The 25,590-nt window shown below is 37.8% G+C and overlaps 1 protein-coding gene and 2 pseudogenes across 51 annotated transcripts in view; 1 reads left to right on the top strand and 2 right to left on the bottom strand.

Annotated features, from left to right (window-relative positions):
- Nucleotides 1-25,590, bottom strand: part of LOC126939504 (uncharacterized) — a 557,395-nt gene that overhangs the window by 496,509 nt on the left and 35,296 nt on the right. For all 50 annotated transcript variants that reach the window (XM_050764859.1, XM_050764858.1, XM_050764860.1 and 47 more), the window contains exons 9-12: nt 19,906-19,977; nt 12,345-12,839; nt 9,422-9,559; nt 8,075-8,146 (exon numbers count right to left, since the gene is read on the bottom strand). In XM_050764859.1, coding sequence (XP_050620816.1) covers nt 8,075-8,146; nt 9,422-9,559; nt 12,345-12,839; nt 19,906-19,977 — 777 coding nt within the window. The remainder of the gene's footprint in view (nt 1-8,074; nt 8,147-9,421; nt 9,560-12,344; nt 12,840-19,905; nt 19,978-25,590) is intronic.
- Nucleotides 15,871-16,981, top strand: LOC126939512 (protein DEK-like; annotated as a pseudogene).
- Nucleotides 20,834-22,892, bottom strand: LOC126939510 (UDP-N-acetylhexosamine pyrophosphorylase-like; annotated as a pseudogene). The gene has a single exon (XR_007720405.1). The product of XR_007720405.1 is annotated as a UDP-N-acetylhexosamine pyrophosphorylase-like (transcript).

Here is a 25,590-nt window from a genome sequence, read left to right on the forward strand (position 1 = left end):
CTGACATTTGCAGAACATTTCATCCAACTGCTGCAAATACACATTATTCTCATCAGCACATCGAACATTCTCCAGGATAGGTCATATATCAGGCCACAAAAGAAGTCTCAACAAATTTTTAAAAGTCAAAATCATATGAAGTATTTTTCTGATCCCAATATAATAAAACTAAAAATCAATAACTAAGGAATTTTAGGAACTATGCAAACACTGAGACTGCTGGCAAGATGGCGGAATAGGAACAGTTCCAGTCTGCAGCTCCCAGCAAGACCAACACAGAAGGCGGGTGATTCCTGCATTTCCAACTGAGGTGCCCTGCTCATCTCATTGGGACTGGTTAGGCAGTGGGTGCAGCCCATGGAGGGTGAGCAGAAGCATCGCCTCACTCAGGAAGTGCAAGAAGCAGGCGGCGGCGGCGGGGAATAGTGGGGGGAGCTCCGTCCTCCAGCCAAGGGAAGCCTTGAGAGACTGCTATTTGGCCCAGATACTATGCTTTCCCCATGGTTTTTGCAATCCACAGACCAGAAGATTCCTTCACGTGCCTACACCACCAGGGCCCTGGGTTTCAAGCATAAAACTGGGCGGCTGTTTGGGCTGACACCAAGCTAGCTGCAGGAGTTTATTTTTGTACCCCAGAGGCACCTGGAATCCCAGCGAGACAGAACCGTTTACTCCCCTGGAAAGGGGGCCGAAGCCAGGGAACCAAGTGGTCTGGCTCAGCAGGACCCACTCCTATGGAGCCCAGCAAGCTAGGCTGGGTTGAAATTCTCGCTGCCAGCACAGCAGTCTGAAGTCCAACTGGAACGATCAAGCTTGGTGTGGGGAGGGGCGTCCACCGTTACTGAGGCTTGAGTACCTTGGTTTTCCCCTGACAGTGCTAAAAAGGCCTGGAAGTTCGGACTGGGTGGAACTCAACACAGTGTGGCAAAGCGGCTGCAGCCAGACTACCTCTCTAGATTCCTCTTCACTGGGAAGGGCATCTCTGAAAGAAACGCACCAGCCCCAGTCAAGGGGTTATAGATAAAACTCCCATCTTACTGAGACAGAGCACCTGGGGGAAGGGGCGGCTGTGGGCACAACTTCAGCAGACTTAAACGTTCCTGCCTGCTGGCTCTGAAGACAGCAGTGGATCCTAACAGAGAGGGCTCTCCCAGCACAGCACTCGAGCTCTGCTAAGGGACAGACTGCCTCCTCAATTGGGTCCCTGACTCCCATACCTCCTGACGGTGAGAGACCTCCCAACAGGGGTTGTCAGACACCACATGCAGGAGAGCTCCGGCTGGCATCAGCCCAGTGCCCCTCTGGGACAAATCTTCCAGAAGAAGGAGCAGCAGCAATCTTTGCTGTTCTGCAGCCTACACTGGTAATACCCAGGCAAATACGGTATGGAATGGACCTCCAGCAAACTGCAGCAGACCTGCAGAAGAGGGGCATGACTGTTAGAAGAAAAAGTAACAAACAGAAAGCAGTAACATCATCAACAAAAGGAACCCCCATACAGAAACCCCATCCAAAGATCAAAGGTAGATAAATCCATAAAGATGAGGAAAAACCAGCACAAAAACGCTGAAAATTCCAAAAACCAGAATGCCTCTTCTCCTCCAAATGATTGCAACTCCTCTCCAGCAAGGGCACAAAACTAGACAGAGAATGATTTTGACGATTTGACAGAAGTAGTCTTCAAAAGGTGGGTAACAACAAACTCCTCTGAGCTAAAGGAACATGTTCTAACCCAATGCAAAGAAGCTAAGAGCCCTGACAAAAGGTTACAGGAACTGCTAATAGAACAACCAATTTAGAGAAGAACATAAATGACCTGATGGAGCTGAAAAACACAGCACAAGAACTTCATGAAGCATACACAAGTATCAATAGCTGAATCAATCAAGCAGAAGAACGGATATCAGAGATTGAAGATCAACTTACTGAAATAAGGTGTGAAGACAAGATTAGAGAGAAAAGATTGAAAAGGAATGAATGAAGCCTTCAAAAAATATGGGACCATGTGAAAAGACCAAACCTACAATTGATTAGGGACCCTGAAAGTGACAGAGAGAATGGAACCAAGTTGGAAAACACACTTCAGGATATTATCTGGGAGAACTTCCCCGATCTGGCAAGACAGGGCAATGTTCAACTTCAGGAAATACAGAGAATACCACTAAGATACTCCTCAAGAAGAGCAACCCTAAGGCACAAAATCGTCAGATTCTCCAGGGTTGAAATGAAGGAAAAAAGTTGGCTGGGAACAGTGTCTCACGCCTGTAATCCCAGCACTCTGGGAGGCCGAGGCAGGCAGATCATGAGGTCAGGAGATCAAGACCATCCTGGCTAACACAGTGAAACCCCATCTATACTAAAAAAAATACAAAAAACTGGCGGGGCGTGGTGGCAGGCACCTGTAGTTCCAGCTACGTGGGAGGCTGAGGCAGGAGAATTGTGTGAACCCAGGAGGCAGAGCTTGCAGTGAGTAGAGATGTGCCACCACACTCCAGCCTGGGTGACAGAGCGAGACTCCGTCTCAATAAAAAAATAAAATAAAATAAAAGTTAAGGGCAGCCAGAGAGAAAGGTCAGGTTACCTACAAAGGGAAGTCCTTCAGACTAACAGCGGATATCTCTGCAGAAAACCTACAAGCCAGAAGACAGTGGGAGCCAATACTCAACATTCTTAAAGAAAAGAATTTTCTAACTGGAATTTCATATCCGGCCAAACTAAGTTTTATAAGTGAAGGAGAAATAAAATCCTTACATATAAGCAAATGCTGAGGGATTTTGTCAACACCAGGCCTGCCTTGCAAGAACTCCTGAAGGAAGCACTAAATATAGAAAGCAAAAACTGGTACCAGCCACTGCAAAAAAAAACCACTCGTATATAAAGACCAATCACACTATGAAGAAACTGCATCAACTAATGTCCGAAATGACCAGCTAGCATCATAATGACAGGATGAAATTCACATATAACAATATTAACCTTAACTGTAAACAGGCTAAATTCCTCAATTAAAAGACACAGACTGGCAAATTAAGTCAAGAACCATCAGTGTACTGTATTCAGGAGACCCATCTCACATGCAAAGACACACATAGGCACAAAATAAAGGGATGGGGAAATATTTACCATGCAAATGGAAAGCAAAAAAAAAAAAAAAAAACCGGGGTTGCAATCCTAGTCTGTCATAAAACAGCCTTTAAACCAACAAAGATCAAAAATGACAAAGAAGGGATTAATGCAACAAGAAGAGCTAACAATCCTAAACATACATGCTCCCAATACAGGAGCACCCAGATTCATAAAACAAGTTCTTTGAGACATACGAAGATACTTAGACTCCCACAGTGAAAGTGACAGACTTTAACACCCCACTGTCAATATTAGACAGCTCAAGGAGACAAAAAATTAATAAGGATATTCAGGACTTGAACTCAGCTCTAGATCAAGCAGACCTAATAGACACCTACAGAACTCTCCACCCCAAATCAACAGAATATACATTCTTCTCAGCACTACATCGCACTTATTCTAAAATTAACCACATAATTGGAAGTAAAATACTCCTCAGCAAATGTAAAAGAATGGAAATCATAACAATCTCTCAGACCACAGTGCAATCAAATTAGAACTCAGGATTAAGAAACTCACTCAAAACCAAACAACTACATGGAAACTGAACAACCTGCTCCTGAATGACTAATGGGTAAATAACGAAATGAAAGCAGAAATAAATAAGTTACTTGAAACAAATGTGAACAAAGACACAATGTACCAGAATCTCTGGGACGCAGCTAAAGCAGTGTTTATAGGGAAATTCATAGCACTAAATGTCCACAGGAGAAGGCAGGAAAGATCTAACATCGACACCCTAACATCACAATTAAAAGAACTAGAGAAGCAAGGGCAAGCAAATTCAAATGCTATCAGAAGACAAGAAATAACTAAGATCAGAGAAAAACAGAAAGAGATAGAGACATGAAGAATACTTCAAAAAATCAATGAATCCAGAAGCTGTTTTTTTGAAATGATTAACAAAATAGATAGACTGCTAGCAAGACTAATAAAGAAGAAAACAGAAAAGAATCAAATAGACACAATAAAAAATGATAAAGGGGATATCAGCACTGGCCCCACAGAAATACAAACTACCATCAGAGAATACTATAAACACCTCTACACAAATAAACTAGAAAATCTAGAAGAAATGGATAAATTCCTGGACACATATACCCTTCCAAGACTAAACCAGGAAAAAGTTGAATCCCTGAACAGACCAATAACAAGTTCTGAAAATGAGGCAGTAATTAATAACCCACCAACCAATAAAAGCCCAGGACCAGATTGATTCAGAGTTAAATTCTACCAGAGGTACAAGGAGGGGTTGATAGCATTCCTTCTGAAACTATTCCAAACAATAGAAAAAGAAGGACTCCACTCTAACTCATTTTATGAGGCCAGCATCACCCTGATACCAAAACCAGGCAGAGACACAACAAAAAAAGAAAATTTCAGGCCAACATCTCTTATGAACATTGATGTGAAAATCCTCAATAAAATACCGGCAAACAGAATCCAGCCACACAAAAAGCTTATCCACCACGATTAAGTCGACTTCATCCCTGGGATGCAAGGCTGGTTCAACATATGCAAATCAATAAATGTAACCCATCACATAAACAGAACCAATGACAAAAACCACATGATTACCTCAATAGATGCAGAAAAGGCCTTCAATAAAATTAAACACCCCTTCATGCTAAAAACTCTCAATAAACTTCTCAATAAACTAGGTATTGATGGAACATATCTCAAAATAATAAGAGCTAATTATAACAAACCCACAGCCAATATCATACTGAATGGGCAAAAGCTGGAAGCATTCCCTTTGACAACCGGCAGAAGACAAGGATGCCCTCTCTCACCACTCCTATTCAACATAGTATTGGAAGTTCTGGCCACAGCAATCAGGCAAGAGAAAGAAAGAAAGGGTATTCACATAGGAAGAGAGGAAGTTCAATTGTCTCTGTTTGCAGATGACATGATTGTATATTTAGAAAACCCCATCGTCTCAGCACAAAATCTCAAGCTGATAAACAACTTCAGCAAGGTCTCAGGATACAAAATCAATGTGCAAATATCACAAGCATTCCTATGCATCGAAAACAGCAAGTGGACAACCAAATCATGAGTGAACTCCCATTCACAACTGCTACAAAGAGAATAAAATACCTAGGAATACAACTTACAAGGGAGGTGAAGGACCTCTTCAAGGAGAACTACAAACCACTGCTCAAGAAAATAAGAGAGGACACAAACAAATGAAAAAAAAAAATTCCATGCTCATGGATAGGAATGATCAATATCGTGAAAATGGCCATCCTGCCCAAAGTAATTTATAGATTCTATGCTATCCCCATCAAGCTACCATTGACTTTCTTCACAAAATTAAAAATATACTTTAAATTTCATATGGAACCAAAAAAGAGCCTGCATAGCCAAGACAATCCTAAGCAAAAAGAAGAAAGCTATAGGCATCGTGCTACCTGACTTCAAACTATACTAAAAGGCTACAGTAATCAAAACAGCAAACAGCATGGTACTGGTACCAGAACAGATATATAGACCAATGGAACAGAACAGAGGCCTCAAATAGCACCACACATTTACAACCATCTGATCTCCGGCAAACCTAACAGAAACAAGCAATGGGAAATGATTCCCTATTTAATAAATGGTGTTTGGAAAACTGACTAGCCATATGCAGAAAACTGAAATTGGAATCCTTCCTTACACCTAATAGAAAATATAACTCAAGATGTATTAAAGACTTAAATGTAAGATCTAAAACCATAAAAACCCTAGAAGAAAACCTAGGCAATACCATTCAGGATATAGGCATGGGCAAAGCCTTTATGACTAAAACACCAAAAGCAACGGCAAGAAAAGCCAAAATTGACAAATGGGATCTAATTAAACTAAAGAACTTCTGCACAGCAAAAGAAACTATCATCAGAGTGAACAGGAAACCTACAGAATGGGAGAAAAATATTGCAACCTATCCATCTGACAAAGGGCTAATATCCAGAATCTACAAAGCACTTAAACAAATTTACAAGAAAAAAACAAACCTATCAAAAAGTGGGTAAAGGATATGAACAGACGCTTCTCAAAAGAAGAGATTTCACTTTGGGAGGCTGAGGTGGGCGGATCACAAGGTCAGGAGATCAAGACTATCCTGGCTAACAGGGTGAAACCCTGTCTCTACTAAAAATACAAAAAATTAGCCGGGCATGGTGGCATGCACCTGTACTCAGGAGGTCCCAGCTACTCAGGAGGCTGAGGCAGGAGAATCACTTGAACCCAGGAGGCAAAGGCTGCAGTGAGCCAAGACCACGCCACTGCACTCCAGCCTGGGTGACAGAGTGAGACTTTGTCTCAAAAAAAAAAAAAAAAAAAAAAAAAGAAGGAGAAATTTATGCAGCCAACAAACATGAAAAAGAAAGCTCATCACTGGTCATTAAAGAAACACAAATCAAAACCACAATGAGATACCATCTCACACCAGTTAGAATGGTGATCATTAAAAAGTCAGGAAACAACAGATGCTGGAGAGGATGTGGAGAAATAGGAACGCTTTTACACTGTTGGTGGGAATGTAAATTAATTCAACCATTGTGGAAGATAGTATGGCAATTCCTCAAGGATCTAGAACCAGAAATACCATTTGACCCAGTAATCCCATTACTGGTTATATACCCAAAGGATTATAAATCATTCTACTATAAAGACACATGCATACGTATGTTTATTGCAGTGTTGTTCACAATAGCAAAGACTTGGAACCAACCCAAATGCCCATCAATGACAGACTGGATAAAGAAAATGTGGCACATATACACCATGGAATACTATACAGCCATAACAAAGAATGAGTTCCTGTCCTTTGCAGGGACATGGATGAAGCTGGAAACCATCATCCTCAGCAAATGAATGTGGGAACAGAAAACCAAACACCACATGTTCTCACTCATAAGTGGGAGTTGAACAATGAGAACACGTGGACACAGGGAGAGGAACTTCGTACACTGGGGCCTGTTGGAGGGTGGAGGGCTAGTGGAGGGATAGCATTAGGAGAAATACCTAATGTAGATGACAGGTTGAAGGGTGCAGCAAACCACCATAGCATGTGTATACCTATGTAACAAACCTGCACATTCTGCACATGTATCCCAGAACTTAAAGTATAATAATAATAGTCTATTTGCTTACAAACTGAACATAAAGGAACACTTTTTAAAAGAAATCGATTTACTAATATTGTCTTCAATAAATCCAGACACTTCGCCACTTACATTCATCAGAAATGACAAATGATAATGTAGCTTTTAACATAAGTCTCTTCATGTAAGTACAAAAGGAAATCTCTTGCTTTGGACTAATCTTTCCTTATCTGGGGAATTTTTTGGAAAGAAACAAAAAGCTTATGTTTCTTTTTCAGCATATGCATAAACAGAACAAAATAAAAACAGCAAGCTTTAATATCTTTCTCATTTTAATCTTGCTAAAAAATATTTAATCATTTGTATAAAAATATTGCAAGCAAAAAAAGAGTATTGTGGTACAACTCAATCAATTTAATAAAAATCAGTGGATGAGTGAATTTCATGTACATAAATTATACCTTGATAAAGTTGTTTTTAAAAGTTCTAAATCAAAGGTGAACCAAACGAGTATTTCATTCAAAGAAGTCCATTGGGGGGAAAAAAAAAACATATCACCCATCAATTCCTAATCAATGTTACTAATTACCTATTTGATCTCCACATGATCATTATTACCATATATTTATGGATCACTGTTCAGTTTGCAAAATTCACATGACAACTCTGTGAGGTGAACACCTGAGCTATTATTACTCTGATATAGCAAGTTTTTAAAAACTGGCAACTGACTTGCCTAAGAGTCACAGGACTATTAAGTATCCATCCAAAAGCAAGCCCAGTTCTGTTGAACCTAATTCTTCTCAATCAGCACTGTTCTTCCCTCTAAATCATTTTAAAACAAATTTCCTACCTACCATTGCATTCAGGAAAACTTTGCTCGTTGGCGAGAGTACTTATAAAGTCATCTAACTCCACCATTCCATTCTCTGTTTTTAAAAAAAGAGTTTAGATTATACATTCTGGTGTATTTTTGCATACAGGTAAATTTACATTTTAACACAACTATTTTTAAAATTTACTTGATCCTTCATTTCATCATCCTATTTCTCCTTCATGTCATGTCTCTTATAATTCTTTCTAGATTAGGTCAGTTCATTTGGACAATTATTGGGAGCATATTAGTGCCAAGAACCATGCTAGGCACCAAGAATACAAAAATAAGAAAGACACAGTCCCTGATTTTTCAATATCTATTACATGCAAAGGACTGAGTTAGATACTAATTTCTTAACAGATCTAGGAAAAAAGAAACATATCCATACAGACAGACCACGAGAGAGTTAAGGAGTCTATTTCATACCATCTTGAAAACCCACTCAATATGCTATCCATTAAGACACCTTAACAATACTAACCAGCCCTGACAAAACCAAGTATCTCCATCTCTATCTCCCTAGTATCCATGTGGTCCAAAGTTTTACCTATGTTTAGATATAAACCCTCACAGTGATCATGTCAAGCAGCAAAAAGGACTCAATAGTTTTAGTGCCACCCACTCTTTATATAATTTTTAAGTGAATCTTCTTTCTGATTTACCTTAGCTAAGAAATTGTGCCCTGATTCTGAGGATTCACTTTTAATGTTATTCTCAAATCAGTCTTTCCCCAAAATGTCACCTCCTTCCTCTCCTCAATTGAACTTCGGTTGTGGAAAAGTCTTAGTCACTGATAAAAATAACTTCTCTAGTATAAAAACCCTTCCTAGAAACTTAAACTCTGCTTTTAACTTAGGCTGGCAACTGGGATACGCCACTCAACATCTAAATGTTAACTGCTAAGCATACCTGGCTCTAAATTCCCCCATATTTTGTAATCTCCAATTATTAATCTTTGGATCCTTGGGTTATTTGCGTAGAGATTTCCATACCCCTTAGATATTTCTATCTTACTGTCTGAACCTCGCTACAACTGGATCAGTCTCCCCAGTACCACCCTACTATTAATAGGCACAGCTAGGGGATAGTGATGAAGAGCTTTACTGAAATGATCCGGAAATATGAAAGGCCTACATGCTCCAAACCAATCCATTTGGTCAGAACTTATAGGATTTTTTTTTTTTTACTATTTTCCATTTTTATATCTGAATTTTCTTTAGAATGACCCATTCCTAATTTCTAATTGAGAGGAATTCCTCCAATATTTAATACTATCCCATAAAAATACCTAACTTTCTCAGAAACTTCAGTGTTATCAGTCTCTCACCATTTCTACTAGTGTCTGTCACAATCTTCTGGAATTCTTTATCTAATAAAGTAATTCCTACTGAAGGCAAAATAGACTGAAGTCCTTCTGCTGAAATGTAATTTTCTTGAAGTTTACTGATAGCTTCACAGAAGTTTTCTAAATATACAAAATGTAGAGAATTAGGCAACAGAATTCATGTGTCAAAAGCAATTAATACCCAAAATCTGTAGAAATTAAAGAAGTTTTATCTATTTTATATTACCTTATAGATTTTATAGGACTGCTTTTCTTTCCATATATCTGTTGTATAACATTATATTTAATCTTTCTCTTATAGCTCAAACACAGAACTGTCTTAACATTCTATAAACCTATATAATCTACTTGTTTGGGGGAACAGCCTGTTCCAGTGGCCCAGCCAATGCTGCTGGCTTCTGATTAAAATAAAATTAATGGGGCCAGGTATGGTGGCTCCTGCCTGTAATCACAGCACTTCGGGAGGCCAAGGCAGGTGGGTCACTCGAGGTCAAGAGTTCGAGACCTGCCTGGCCAACATGGTGAAATCCTGTCTCTACTAAAAATACAACAATTAGCTGGGCGTGATGGCGCATGTGTGTACCCCCAGCTACTCAAGAGGCTGAGGCAGGAGGATCACTTGAACCCAGGAGGCAGAGGTTGCAGTGCACTGAGATCGCACTCCAGCCTGAGTGTGTGTGTGTGTGTTTATATGTGTGTGTGTAAAATTAATGAGTCCAAGAAATAAAAACACCAAAATGTTTTGTTTAAATTGAAGAATTCCAAGCAAAACTGTAGAGTTCTTCACCCTCGCATTAATTTACTCTACCATGTTTTCAGTTCATAACCTTCAAAAAATAAAGTCTTAGAAGCAAATACACGTAGACGTCATGTGCTTCTTACTATGATGCACTGAGATGGTTGCAATATCACTTCTGAGGTAATCTGACCAAAAATGCATAATCTGAATTTATTCATGAAGGAATAAAAGAAAAATCCAAAATGAAAGGTATTATACAAGACAACTAGTCAATACTCTTCAAAAGTATCAAGGTCATGAAAGATTGAAGAAGCATCCCAGATTGAAGGAGACTAAGGAAAAGTGACAACTAAATGTAGTGGGTAATTCTGGATTAGATTCTGGAATTGAAAAAGAACATTTATGGAAAAACGACAAAATTTGAATAAGGTCTGTAGATCAGTAAGCAGTATTGCATCAGTATTTCCTGGTTTAGATCATGTCCTGATGGAAATGTTTGTACTACTTTTGTGACTCTTAAGAAAGTAAAATTATTTAAAAGTGAAAAGTTAGGATTTTTAATGTAAATCATACAGGCAGTCATATTCCATAAAATTCCAATTACCATCAATTTGTTTTGGGAAGTTATGCCAGATAAACTATCACATACTTCTCTATATTCAGAACATTAAATATGGCAGTGGTAGGTGACATCATTTTATTTTAGTGACACGAGAAAGGTAGATACCACTTTCTTCTGACAGCCTCTTCTACCCATGTCTGTCTGCTGTTTCATTATTCCTTTAACCCAAGGTTTTAATTCTTATTGAAATAAAAATAACTCTCAGAAATACAAATGTGGCACAAAGTAGCAGCAGTGCCTTGGTAAAGGAATCAGAAACAGGATGATCATCACTGTGCCTCCTTAATAGATCACATTCCTTTTTTCCATTGAGTTATTTGAATTTGCACTAAGGTATGAATCACAAATTTTTCACTAAACAATCATTTTATCTATTACATTAAATACTAAATGTGATATGAAAGTCAGTGAGTTTTTAAAAGAGAATAAATAAATATGACTTAAGCAACTTCAGCAGAGGACTACAAGAAATCTTTAATTGGGTTCCATACACACTGCTTCTGTGATGAAATACAGAGAGAGAAAATATATTGATTGGGAAACCATTGCTTATCTTTGAGAAAAATCATAAAGACTTGGAGACCTAGATATATAGTATTATTTTTTTCCTGATATTCTCCTTCCATAAGAGATAATACCTGAAGTACTATATTATATATTTAAATTACAGCACTCTAAGCAAAAATTTCACATAGATTTCCTACTTGTTTAAATATTTAATAAATTACAAAATAAACATTTCCAAAAGAAGCCAGGCCTTCTACTTTCTAGGGAATATTAATGACTCCAATTAATCACTGAATAAGTTTCTCAGGAAAAGTTAAACTCCTCCCTAAAGAGGACATCTGAAACGGAATTATCATCAAAATCACAATATTATATCCATTGGTCTATGTGTCAGAAGTGGCAGGCCAGACTTGGCGGCTCATGCCTGTAATCGCAGATCCTTGGGAGGCCAAGACGGGAGCACTACTTGGGGCCAGGAGTTCAAGACCAGCCTTGGGAGCATAGTGGGACCCCAACTCTATGAAAAAAAAAAAAAAGCTAGCTGGGTGTGGTGGCATGCGCCTATGCTCCCAGCTACACGGGAGGCTGAGGAGGTGGGAGGATCACTTGAACACAAAAGGTCGAGGCTGCAGTGAGCTAGGATCATGCCACTATACTCCAGCCTGGGTGACAGAGTGAGATTCTGACTCAAAAAATAAATAATAAACAAACATATAATTCAGTGGCATTAATCACATTTACAAAGGTGTACCACCATCACTACTGTACGTTTCCAGAATTTTTGCGTAGGCATGGTGGTTCACGCCTGTGAATCCCAGCACTTTGGGAGGCCAATGCAGGGGGATTGCTTGAGGCCAGGGGTTTGAGACCAACCTGGGCAACCCTGTGTCTATAAATAATTTTAAAATTAAAAAAAAAAAGAAGTGGTGGTTACCCAGGGTGTTAACAATTGAAATGCTTACAACTATCTAATAATTGACTCATTCTGTTCATTTCTGTGATGACTGAAGAACTCGAGAAGCTAGATTAATATTTACCCAGAGTATTAATTGCAGTTTTTTCCGTAGACGAAACCTGCTTTAGGAGGCTGGAACGCTTTCTTACAGTTGGCTTCTGAAGTTTTGGGATACTAGAAATATCACTTTTATCCAGCGACTTACTGAGGCTTGTACTACTCTTCAAGCTTTGTGGTTTAGACTTTGAGTCATGAATTTCACCCTTCTCTGAATGTTTTTTAAAGTTTATGCCATTCTTTGAATATGGTTCTTGGACTCCTACATTACTGCTGCTGACCCCATCCAGAAATTTTCTTATTTGCCAAGTATTTTTTGATCTTTTAGATTCAAGGTCATCGTTCTCCATAATTTTGCTATAATATTGGTTGCTTTTGTTATTTAACTTTTTGGATATTGAAGGTTCAGGGAGTTTGGAAGATAAACTGTTTTTCTTCTTATATTTTAGATAGCATCCTGCTATACTTGATAACTTTCTGTCTGAAGTAATTTCATCCAAAGGTGATTCTTCTGTAATTGCTAAATAAGAGAAATATACAATTATTTCATTTACCTGTATAATCTGCAACACATTTCAAAACTAACAACTAAGTCCTCATGAAAACTATTCAAGAAATTATTAGTTGCTTAAACATATAAAACAAACCAAAAAAATTAAAGAACTGACAGTCAAAAGATTGGACCATTAACTAGGTCAAATATAATGTGCTGCTTTAATATATTTACATATTCCCATCCAATGCTATTTAAAGTTACACTGAAACTAAAACGATAGCCTAATGAAGCATATGGTTCTCATTCCCCACTCTTTCCCAATTGACAAAGGTTATAGACTAATAAGCTAATACAGACAGATATTCCTTACTTATAAAAGTACAGAACTATGAGGAAAGGGGAGATTTGATTTATAAAATTAGAACTTAAGTAATTACTCTCCTAAATATTCTTGGTATTTGTGGAGGAAAAAATAACTTCATATATAACACAACAGCTTTAGAAAAATATTAACACAATGCCCCAAACTAGGACTTCATTTACAAAATTTATCTGATGTTTCAGAATCTTATCTTACATTTGAATAACACATTTTAAAGCATTTCAAATGTTATAATATTTGATCCTCAAAACAACTCTATGAGACTGTCAAGCAGCAGCAGTATAATCTCAACTATGAATAAATTTTGCCTAGAGGAAATAAAAAAGTTTCTTATTTTAGACTCTATGAGAATGAACAATTGAAAATAAATAAATGAAAATATTCGAATATTAAAGTCTGAAAATACTTAAAGATGGTGCTATATATGTATCTCTAAGTACACTATCTAACAGATAAATAGGTTAGTGAGCAGGTAAAAATATAATCTTTGACACTTCTGATTTAGGCTTTTGGACCACACCAAACAGCCTGCCCAGAATCTCTGATTCTGACTGATTAAGGGCTTTCCCAGTCCTTCAAATGCAGAGACATCAACATAAGGCAACAAGAAACATGAAAAATCCAGGAGACATAATACTACCAAAAGAGCACAATAATCTCCTGATAGCTGACCCCAAAGAAATGAAGATATAGAAACTTCCTGACAGAATTCAAACTAATTGTCTAGAGAAAGTTCAGGGAATAAAATTAATGACATAGAGAGAAAAAAATTCAATGAAATCAGGAAAACAATAAATGACCAAAAATAGAATTTTACAGAGACATTGAAATTACACAAAAGAAAATAAACAAAAAATCAAGATTTGAAAAGTGTAATGAAAGAAATGGAAAATACAATAGAGAACATCAGCAACATAACTGATCAAGTACAAGAAAGAATCTGTGAACCTGAAGACAAATTATTTGAAAATACATAGTCTGAGGAGAATAAAAGAAAAATAATGAAAAATAATGGGGAAAGCTTACAGGATTTATGGGACAGCATCCAAAGAGAAAATGGTCAAGGTATAAGAGTTTATGGAGGAGAAGAGAAAGACAAAAGAGTAGAAAACTTACATAAACAAGAACAGAAAACAATCCAAATTTGGGCAAATATGTAAATATCCAGGTACAGGAAGGCCAAATGCCTCCAATCAGATGAATTCAAACAAGACTACACCAAGACATATTATATTCAAACTGTCAAATATCAAGAACAAAAGGGAGATTCTGAAAATAGCAAGAGAAAAGTAAATAAGATATACATTCCAATAAGGAGAGCAAATTTCTCAGCAGACACCTTATGGGTTCATAGAGAATGGAAAATATATTCAGAGTACTGAAGGAAATAAACTGCCAACCAATAATACTGTACCTAGAAAAACTGTCCTTCAGAAATGATAAAGACTTTCCCAGACAAAAGCTGAAAGAGTTCATCCTCTAGATTTGTCTTACATGAAATGTCAAAAAGAGTTCTTCAAGCCAAAAGAAAAAGATGCTGTTTAGTAACACAAAAACATATAAATGTGTAAAACTCACTGGTAAAGGTAAGTACACCAAGTCAGAATACACTAATACTGTAATGGTGGTGTGCACTTCACTTACATAGTATGAAGGTTAAAAATAATAAAAGCTGGCTGGGTGCTGTGGCTCACGCCTGTAATCCCAGCACTTTGGAAGGCCGAGACGGGCGGATCAGGAGGTCAACAGATCGAGACCATCCTAGCTAACCCGGTGAAACCCCGTCTCTACTAAAAATCCAAAAAATTAGCTCTGCAAGGTGGTGGGCGCCTGTAGTCCCAGCTACTCCGCAGGCTGAGGCAGGAGAACAGCGTGAACCTGGGAGGCTGAGCGTGCAGTGAGCAGAGATCGCGCCACTGCACTCCAGCCTGGGCGACAGAGCGAGACTCCGTCTCAAAAAACAATAATAATAATAATAATAATATCTACAATGATTTGTTAAGGGAGACGATATATAAAAATCTGTAAATTGTGACATCAAAAATTATAAATGCAGAAGGAGAGACGAGGTAAAAGCATAGTTTGTTTATGCAAGCAAAGCTAACTTGCTATCAGCTTAAAATTGCCTGTCATAACTACGAGATATTTTGTAAGCTTCAGAGTAGCCACAAATCAAAAACCTACAGTAAATAAAAGATAAAAAGGAAAAAAATCAATAGAGAAAAATCAATCATAAAAGAAGAGAAAAATAAGGAAACAAAGGATCTATTAAACAAGCAGAAAACAATTAACAAAATGGCAGTAGTAAAATCCTTCCATATCAATAATCACCTTGAATGTAAATGAATTAAAATCTCCAAAGAAAAGACATAAAGTGCCATGTGGAACTGTGAGTCAATTAAATGTCTTTCCTTTATAAATTACCCAGTCTCAGGTATGTATTTATTAGCAGCATAAGAAAAGACTAATACAGCAACCAAAACAGTATATATAAAAATAGACATAGAAGCCGGGCACACCTTGTTGATTCTGGGTAGCCAGCGCGCAGCCCGAGCGTCAAGCGAGACAGCGCCCGGCGCGCCTTCTCCTCGGCATTGGCCACCGCCACCTCCCAGAACCTCCTCGTGCCCTCGCGTGCCAGGCCCGTGGCGGCCGGGATCCGCGGTTCACAGCATGTCCACCTCGGCCCCTGCTGCGGAGGGCGAGGGAACCCCCGCCCAGTCCGCATGCGAGAAAGAACCCAAAATGTCTGGTACCAGAGAGGAGACCGAGGAAGAAGAGGACGAGGACAACGATGAGGAGGAGGAGGAAAAAGAAAAGAGTCTCATTGTGGAAGGCAAGAGAGAAAAGAAGAAAGTAGCGAGGTTGACAATGCAAGTTTCTACCTTACAGAGAGAGCCATTTACAATTGCACAAGGAAAGGGGCAGAAACTTTGTGAAACTGAGAGGATAAATTTTTTTCTAAGTAAGAAGAAAACCGATGAACTTAGAAATCTACACAAACTGCTTTATAACAGGCCAGGCACTAAGAATGTGGGTCAGTTCAGTGGCTTTCCGTTTGAAAAAGGAAGTGTCCAATACAAAAAGAAGTAACAAATGTTGAAAAAATTTAGAAATGCCATGTTAAAGAGCATCTGTGAGGTTCTTGATTTGGAGAGATCAGGTGTAAACAGTGAACTAGTGAAAAGGATCTTGAATTTCTTAATGCATCCAAAGCCTTCTGGCAAACCATTGCCAAAATCTAAAAAAACTTCTAGCAAAGGCAGTAAAAAGGAACGGAACAGTTCTGGAATGGCAAGAAAGGCTAAGCGAACCAAACATCCTGAAATTCTGTCAGATGTATCTAGTAGTGATGAAGATGAAAAGAAAAACAAGGAAGAGTCTTCAGATGATGAAGATAAAGAAAGTGAAGGGGAGCCACCAAAAAAAAGACAGCCAAAAGAGGAAAACCTAAACAGAAAGCTACTTCTAAAAGTAAAAAATATGTGAAAAGTGTCAATGTTAAGAAAGCAGATGGCAGCACCACCAAGAAGAATCAAAACAGTTCCAAAAAAGAAAGTGAGTCTGAGGACAGTTCAGATGATGAACCTTTAATTAAAAAGTTGAAGAAACCCCCTACAGATGAAGAATTAAAGGAAACAATAAATTACTGGCCAGTGCTAACTTGGAAGAAGTCACAATGAAACAGATTTGCAAAAAGGTCTATGAAAATTATCCTACTTATGATTTAACTGAAAGAAAAGATTTCATAAAAACAGCTAATGTAAAAGAGCTAATTTCTTGAGATAGAGGACAGAGAAGATGACTCGTTCCCATAGATTCGAAGATCTGATTTATACCATTATACCAGCAAAGAGAATGTATTTCCTTTTCTAAATCCTTTTTAAGCAACGATAGAACTTACTGCTGACCTCATTATCTTGAGTGTTATGTGAATCTGAGTTTGCTATTTTAAATTGCATTTCTATGCCATTTTTAGTTAAAATCTTGCATGGCATTAATTAATCTTGCTTTTATAGTTGTATTTTGTACATTTTGGGTTTCTTTATATAAGGTCATAGATTCTTGAACTGTCGTGGTTTTTAGTGCACTTAATATTAGCTTGCTTAAGGCATACTTTTAATCAAGTAGAACAAAAACTATTATGACTGGGATTTATACACACAGAGATTGCAGTATTTAGTATATGAAATATTTTGAATACACATCTCTGTCAGTGTGAAAATTCAGTGGCAGTGTGTCCATCATATTAAAAATATACAAGCTACAGTTGTCCAGGTGACTGAATTGGAACTTTTCTCCTGCATGTGTATATATGTCAGATTGTTAGCATGACAAAAGTGATAGGTGTTATTTTTGTATTTTTAAAAAACAATTTGTTGCATATAAAGTTTTTTATTTCTTTTGTGCAGACCACTTTTTAAACTCACATAGGTAGGTATCTTTACAGTTGTAGACTATGGAATGTCAGTGTTCAGCCAGACAGTATGATGGAGCAGGGAAAGTCAATTCAGTGATGAAACACTGAAGGAACAGTTATCCTGCTTTGCTCGAAAGTGTCATCAATTTGTAATTTTAGTATTAACTCTGTAAAAGTGTCTGTAGGTACGTTTTGTATTAAGGACAGACCAAAAATCAACATATCAAAGCTTCAAAAACTTTGGGAAAGGGTGGGATTAAGTACAAGCACACTTGGCTTATAGTAAATGAACCAATTTTTATTAACTGCTTTTGCCCATATAAAATGCTGATATTTACCGGAAACCTAGCCACCTTCATGATTATGATTAAAGTACCAGATTATAATGCCAGAATATAATGTGCAAGTAATCGTGGATATCTCTGACAGAGTGTGTCTCAAAAATAATATACTTTTACATTAAAGAAATTTAATGTTTCTCTGGAGTTGGGGCTCTGGCTTTTAAAGTTTGGCTAATCAGTGTTGATTCTAGATGATCAACATAATGGACCACTCCTGAATGAGACTAATTTTGTCTTTCAATTTACTGTCTTAAATCAGTTTATTAAATCTGAATTTTAAAACATGCTGCTTATGACAGAATGACACATTTGATGTACCAATTAAGTGTTGAAAAATATCTTTGCATCATAGAACAGAAATATATATGTTGAATGTTAACAGGCATTTTCACAGGTTTGACTTGTTTGATAGTTACTTAGACACTAGGGAAAGGTAAATAGAAGTGAACAAAATAAGCAACTAAATGAGACCTAATAATTGGCCTTTGATTTTAAATATTTAATTTGTTCTTATAAATCTTGTCAATAAAATTAATCTAAATCAAAAAAAAAAAAAAAAAAAAAAAAAGCCGGGCACAGTGGTTCACACCTATAATCCCAGCACTTTGGGAGGCCGAGGCAGGTGGATCACCTGAGGTCAGAAGTTCAAGACCAGCCTGACCAATATGTTGAAACCCCGTCCCTACTAAAAATACAAAAATTAGCCAGGCATGGCCATGCATGCCTGTAATCCCAGCTACTCAAGAGACTGAAGCAGGAGAATCGCTTGAACTCAGGAGGCAGAGGTTGCAGTGAGCTGAGATCGCACCACTGCTCTGCAGCCTAGGTGACACAGCATGACTCCATCTCAAAAAAAATGGACACAGAGACCAATGGAACAGAATAAAGGACCCAGAAATAAAGTCACATATTTACACCCAACTGATCAACTGTTGGTTTATGCCCAACAGAGCAACAAAGCCAACAAAGCAGTCAAGAATGTACACTGAGGAAAGGATACCCTCTTCAATAAATGGTGCTGGGAAAAGTGGATAACCATATGCAGAAGAATGAAATTAAACCCCTATCTCTCATCATATACAAAAAACAACTCAAGCTGGATTAAAAACTTAAACATAAGCCCTGAAACTAAAAAACTGTTTGATGATAACATACGGAGAAGTCTACAGGACATTGGTCTAGGCAAAGATTTTATGACTAAGATCTCAAAAGCACCAGCAACAAAAACAAAAATAGACGAATGAGACTATATTAAACCAAAAAGCTTCGCACAGCAAAAGAAATAACAGAATGAAGAGACAACCTCTTGAATGGGAGAAAATATTTGCAAACTATTCATCTGAGAAGGGATTAATATCCAGAATTTATAAGGAATTCAAACAACTCAACAGTGGGGAAAAAAAAAAAAAAAACCTTTAAAAACTGGGCAAAGAGCCAGACGTGGTGGCTCACACCTATAATCTCAGCACTTTGGGAGGCTGAGGCAGGTGGATCACCTGAGGTCAGGAGTTCAAGACCAGCCTGACCAACATGGTGAAACCCTCTCTCTACTAAAAATACAAAACTAGCTGGGCATGGTGGCATATGCCTGTAACCCCAGTTACTTCGGAGGCTGAGGCAGGAGAATCACTTGAGCCCAGGAGGCAAAGGTTGCAGTGAGCCAAGATCGCGCCACTGCACTCCAGCCTGGGCAACAAGTGCAAAACTCCATCTCAAAATAAATAAATAATTAATTAATTAATTAATAACTGGGCAAAGAACATGCATAGACATTTCTAAAAAGAAGACATGTAAATAGCATTTTGAGTATTATATTTTATCTCCCTGATTTAAGAGGGTAAATTATTCAGAGGTTTTCAAAATCCTTTATAAAACTTATAAATTAAGATTTAATGTAAAGACTTTAATTATAAACAAAACTTGTCATAGCAACAAGAGGTCACTTACGAACATCCTCATACTGTTCCTGTAGCTCATTCAAAATAAATATAATATCCCCAATATCCACCATGTGGTTACCTGTAATAGAATAAGTTCAAATACTGTATTTACTTTTGAACATAGATATATCTGCCATCCTATTCTAACATGAAAACAACACAGAATGTGTGGCAAGTAGGAACAAAGAGCCAACTATTACAAGTTCTGAATAGAATCTGAAATCATGAATTGATAACTCAGTACACACTAAAACATAAGAGTAAGGCCATGGTCTTTTCTCCTTAATAAAAGAGTTTTTCATCAAAAGAAATAGTCATATTTTAAGCTCTCATGCTAATCAGGATATTTTCTCATTTTACATGTTTTTTAGAGTTTATTACAGGTATTTACTTACTCTTTTGACTTCATTTCTAGATTGTGAACTCCTCAAGAACAGAGGATGTGTTTTTCATTTGTTTCCCCAATGCCTCGCAAAGCACCTACTTCTTATCACTAAAAATTATTTTTGACTGAACAAAATATACAGAAGGCAATAAAAAACAATGCAATTCTACATAGTGAATAGCAGACAATGATTTACTTTGTACCTTCTCCATGTCCAGCACTCTCATAACTTCCCACTATTCCTGCCCCTGCCCATCAAAGACCATTTTTCTTCTTGGATAATGCATGAATGAGGATGTGTTCAGATGCAGTGACCTTGAATAATGTCATTTCAATTGTGCACAGAGATAGAAAACGCTTTGCTCAATAATTCTTGCCTCCAAATATTTGATTTTGTTTGCCATCCAAGATGAAAAAGACTGAAAATTTACTTATCTAACTATAATAGTGATTTTTTTTTCTTCAGTCTATTCATAAAAAATCAACTGTTCAATAATATGCATAAGTGAAAACTCTGAGAGGAAGAAGCAAATTTTTATTGTTTTCCACAGACAGGAAGATAAGTTTATTTTACTGTCCAATTATTTCATTTAAAAAGTTTAATGTTTGATAAACTTTTGGTATCATAGAAACCTTTCAACATCTACAATGACATATTATTACTATGCACAACTTCAAAAACAAATGCCTCCAGCTCCAAGTAAAGTGATGTTGAACATCCTGACTATAGTTCAGCTGTAGGAAATTTCTTGGATTGCCAATGGTTTCCTTGCCTTGGAAAAAAATACACAATTGAAAAATATAAATAAGACCTTCAATGAGTTGAGAATTATAAAAATGCTATCTGAAGTTCAGTCATCTAGATCTTAGGAAGTTTGCAGTAGCTATAAGAGTTCAACAAGCAAAATAAAACCCTGTGGATATTTAAACTTCAGTCATCCAGGAGGTCCTATAGGTTCACAGTTGGTCTATCAAAAATAAAAGCTATTCCTATTGTGGTAGAACTTGGTATCAGGTTCATATACCATTTTTCACCAGCTCATGAACTCCATTCTCATCGATGATTAAAGATGCATGGAATTCTACATCTGTACATAACTTTCTATTCCTTCCTCAGCATTAGAGATAAGAGGAGAGATTTCACACTGGATTGGTACATCATTGGCATCCTTTAAGTGGGAAATTGCTGGAAGATGAGAGCCATTTTCATCTATAAAGTGACCCCTGCATTGAGAACCCAGCAATAATGAAAGTGTGCCTTGCGGTAGTAAAATTGTCTTTCCCATTCTGACTGTCAGCATTCTTTAGTGTGGAAAAGTCATCTTCCCATAATATTTCATAAACCACAAACTTCTTTGCAAACTAGAAGATGTCAAAGACAAATTTTTCCATACTGATTCCACTGGGTTTATCTGGCTTAATTAAGTGCTGTTGGGTATCCACATAAGGAATCTTCTTTTGAGCCACATGGTGCTGCAACTGAGGTTCATAAACATTGACAACATCCTCAGAAATGGTACGGTGAATAAATAGTTGGCAATATTCTCCACATTGAACGGCAATCATCCATTTGAGCTTCGTTTTTGAGCTGTTGCCAGGGAAACATCACTATATTCTACCACCTGGTAAACTCCATCCACTCGGCAAACCACTCCAACTGGTTCTGCAGGGTTTGTTTTCTCTACCACCTTTGCTCCACAGTCTGCTCCTTTCTGAATGCAAAATCCAATGAACCGTGGGCCTGCCACTTTTACTAATATGTTGTCAACACAATAGACATGAATGCTCCAAATGCCTCTTTGCACCATATCCTCCACAATATGCCAGGCTGCAAGAGCCCAATAAAGACCACCATTCTCATGTGGAGCAATAGAAACTTTGTTCTTCTCTTCCAAAATAATTTGCCCATCAAAACTCATGGCAGGGAGCATTCCTTGCTGAAAAAAAGATTATATTTTCTTTTCTTTTTAAACCAAAGTACTTGTGCTTGGTGAAGAACTCCTTGTAGATTCCGCTGTTCTGCCACTGATCATTATATGGAATCATGCATTTGTTGCCATAATATTTTTCAGCTAACTATTGTAGCTTCAAGATATGCTCTGCTTGAATCTGAAAAAGTGTCTTATGGGATGGCAAACCAACATCATACATCCCCTTTGGATATGCAATGAGTCTAGTCCCTTGTCCACCAACTAGAAAAACTGTTACTTTGTTCTGAGAAATCTGGAAAAGTTCTTTGCTTTCCCAGGCCTGGAGCTGATCTAGCTTCCCTGTAGCACTGCCCAGTACCTCTCGAGGGACAAGTTCCATTCACGCATCCACCTTTTCTTGATGAGAGGACTGGTTAAATCCTTCAATGGCCTTTTAGAAGAAGAAGTTCAGTTCCTCAAAGTTGAAGGCCTAGAGCTCTGCATAAAGTTCTACCTGTTGGGCTTCTTCAAGCTCACTCCAGACACGTAGTGGGTGTTCTTGCTCAGCTTTGGACAACCTGAGTTTGAGGTCATTAGTGTTCATAATGCTCTGATAGCCAAGCTTTGTGAAAATAGGGATGCAATGCATGAACCTACAAAGCTTCCTCAGTGCGACCACAGCTCCACCCGGCTCCTTCTGCGCTGGCGTCCTGTGTCCCCTCTGAATATATACCCTCATCCTGGGCCATGGCAGCTGGGTGGGGCAGGCCGGGACCAGGGCCAAGGGGAGTGGCCCAGCCACCCTGCCCCTCTTGCCGCGACGAGAAGCAAATATTTAAATCAAAGAATAGTATCATTTTGGTGTTGGGTCCACCTGATTCACTCTGATTCTCTGAAAATTGGTAAACTATGTATTTCAGGTGCAGGCCTTTAAATCACTGCAAAGCAAGTACTATGTGTTTGAACCAATCAAAGAAATGCTAGACAAAATTGGTGCTAAAGTGCCTTCTGATTAGAGATTGCTTCCTACATTCTGGTTTCTTATTTCCTTGGTATTTATCCTCATCCTAGTTTTGATTATAGTTCTAACACTTCCCGTAACCTCCCCCAGTAACTGGCACTTACGGTAGATTGATTGCATGTCCCATGTTCTTAGATCATAGCTTAAGTCCTAAGACAACTCAAAGCTTCTTCAACCCACAAGCTCTTGAATCTGATCATTAAAAAGTATTCTGTTAGACCATACATGTATTAATCCAGTGGAAAAGGCCATCTTGCTTTTACCTGCTCTTCATTTAGAAAACTCCTTTCTCTGAACAGAAGTCCAGCCTCAACTAATAAGAGTGTGGTAGTCAACCATGTTCACAGATTCATTAGCTCTTGCTCAAATTTATTCCTTGCATCTATGCAATAATAAACACCTATCATGAAACTCCCAAACAAATATTACCTACTTAAATAGTCCCTAGTGGCCGAAGACACATTCCAGAATCTGAAATGACGATCTTGGTCCCTATCTGACTTAGCAAAACCTTAAAGAATGATTCCTGGTTGAAACTAAGGCAATCAATACGGTCATAGGTATCATTTATTTCCTAAGGGAAGCTCAAAACAGCCTCCTACTCTAAGGTATATAATTCTGGAAGAAATTCATCCTGGAAAACACAACTACCTACTGTGAGAGGGAAAAAAAATGATCCTAATTATTAAGGTCATATATGCAAGGCAACATTACTCTGAAGGTACTAAGTGACCATTAACACTACATTTCTGTAATCTTCAGGTAGCTCCACAATATCAAAAGCCTCCTCTAGTAAAAACTGCACTAGTCACAACTTTCCAACCAGTTCAATTTTTCAGATCTCTAACCTCCATGAGAGAAAAAAAAACTGCTATACCAATACACTATTTCAGAAACCAAAATACCTGACCCTCTAAGAACTGCCATCAGCTGATTTTCCATATGGCACTTCTTGCCATATGTAAATAAAGCAAATCCTCCTTGGACTTTCCTGAAAATTTCAGAGGCATAATTCCTTCTCCCTCATTGTGAACACCTATAAAGATGAACATATTATCTACCTATCATCTTCAACAATATACCAAATACAAAAATAAGATGCTAGAACAGTACCTGCAGTGCTGTCTTCTTTTAGCAGGATAACTGTGTTATATTATTTCTTACTGCAAAATTCTGCTACAGAAAAATTAACATCTCCTACCTGGGTAACCCAAAATTGTTGGCATCCTGGGGTTAACTTTTCCTTTAACATTAAAATAGCTCAGACCCCAGAGCATACACTAACATAAATCAATACCTTGACCAAAATTTGAGGATTCCTGAGTCATTTGTACTCTTTTTGTTTATTTTAGGTTTGTTTCTCTATTCCCATGGACTCTTGATCTCACTCACATTATTGCCTTCTACAGGTGCAATCCTCTTTCTGCCCCAAGAAGATCCAACATAGAACCCATAGGTCTTTATCCTTGAAATCTCCCCACCAACAATATTAATACAAGTTTATTGTATATAACCAACTTTTACTGGTAATTTGCAATTGATGGGAGTAAGGGAGTTCTTAAGAAGCACAGCAAGCAACTACATACTATAGTCCTAAAGTTCTGTGGTTACTCTACCCTCACTCACTCTTAGGTTCTATCCATCTTCTTCCTCCACTACTGAGCCACCACTATATTTCAAATCAAATTCCTGTTGCTTTCTTATGTACAGTACTTTACCTTATCTTTTTGCTCAATCTAGATGTTTCCCAGTATGTTTTAACTCTCATAATCTAATATATCTATTAAGATGATTTTCCTGGTCAAAAGATAAGGACGTTCCTTATGAGAAATTTTGCCTCAAACTGCAGCCAGCTTGTTTATATGATAAAATGAAGAATATTTTGTTCTTTCTGATTGGAAGATGTGGCATGAGGAATCACAATTATCCACTCATTCAACAAATATTTGTTGAGCGGTTAATATGTGCCATAAGCACCATGCTAGTTATTGAAGATACAATATTAAGCTAAAGCAGACATGATATCTGCTCACCTGATGCTCAGTCTTATTTGAAACACCAATGTCAATCCAACAAAAATACAAATTTCAATTGTGAATCGTGCTATGAGAGTGTATAACATGAGAATCTGACCTACTTAGAGAGGTCTGGGAAAACATCCCTGAGGAAAAGACAGTTGAGTTTGGATCTAAAGTATAAGTAGGAATTGACTTACACTTTAAGGGGAGAGAAAGGTTCAAGGAAGAGAAATGAACACATGCAACAGCCATTTGGCAAGAAGGGGCATGGTATGTAGTTGAAACTAAGAAGGCACAGAGAGCAAGGGAGAATATGGTCTCAGATAAAGATGAAGATCTGGGTAAAAGCCAGAACATG

Source organism: Macaca thibetana, chromosome 16 (genome assembly GCF_024542745.1).
Source record: "Macaca thibetana thibetana isolate TM-01 chromosome 16, ASM2454274v1, whole genome shotgun sequence".
Classification (NCBI taxonomy): domain Eukaryota; kingdom Metazoa; phylum Chordata; class Mammalia; order Primates; family Cercopithecidae; genus Macaca; species Macaca thibetana.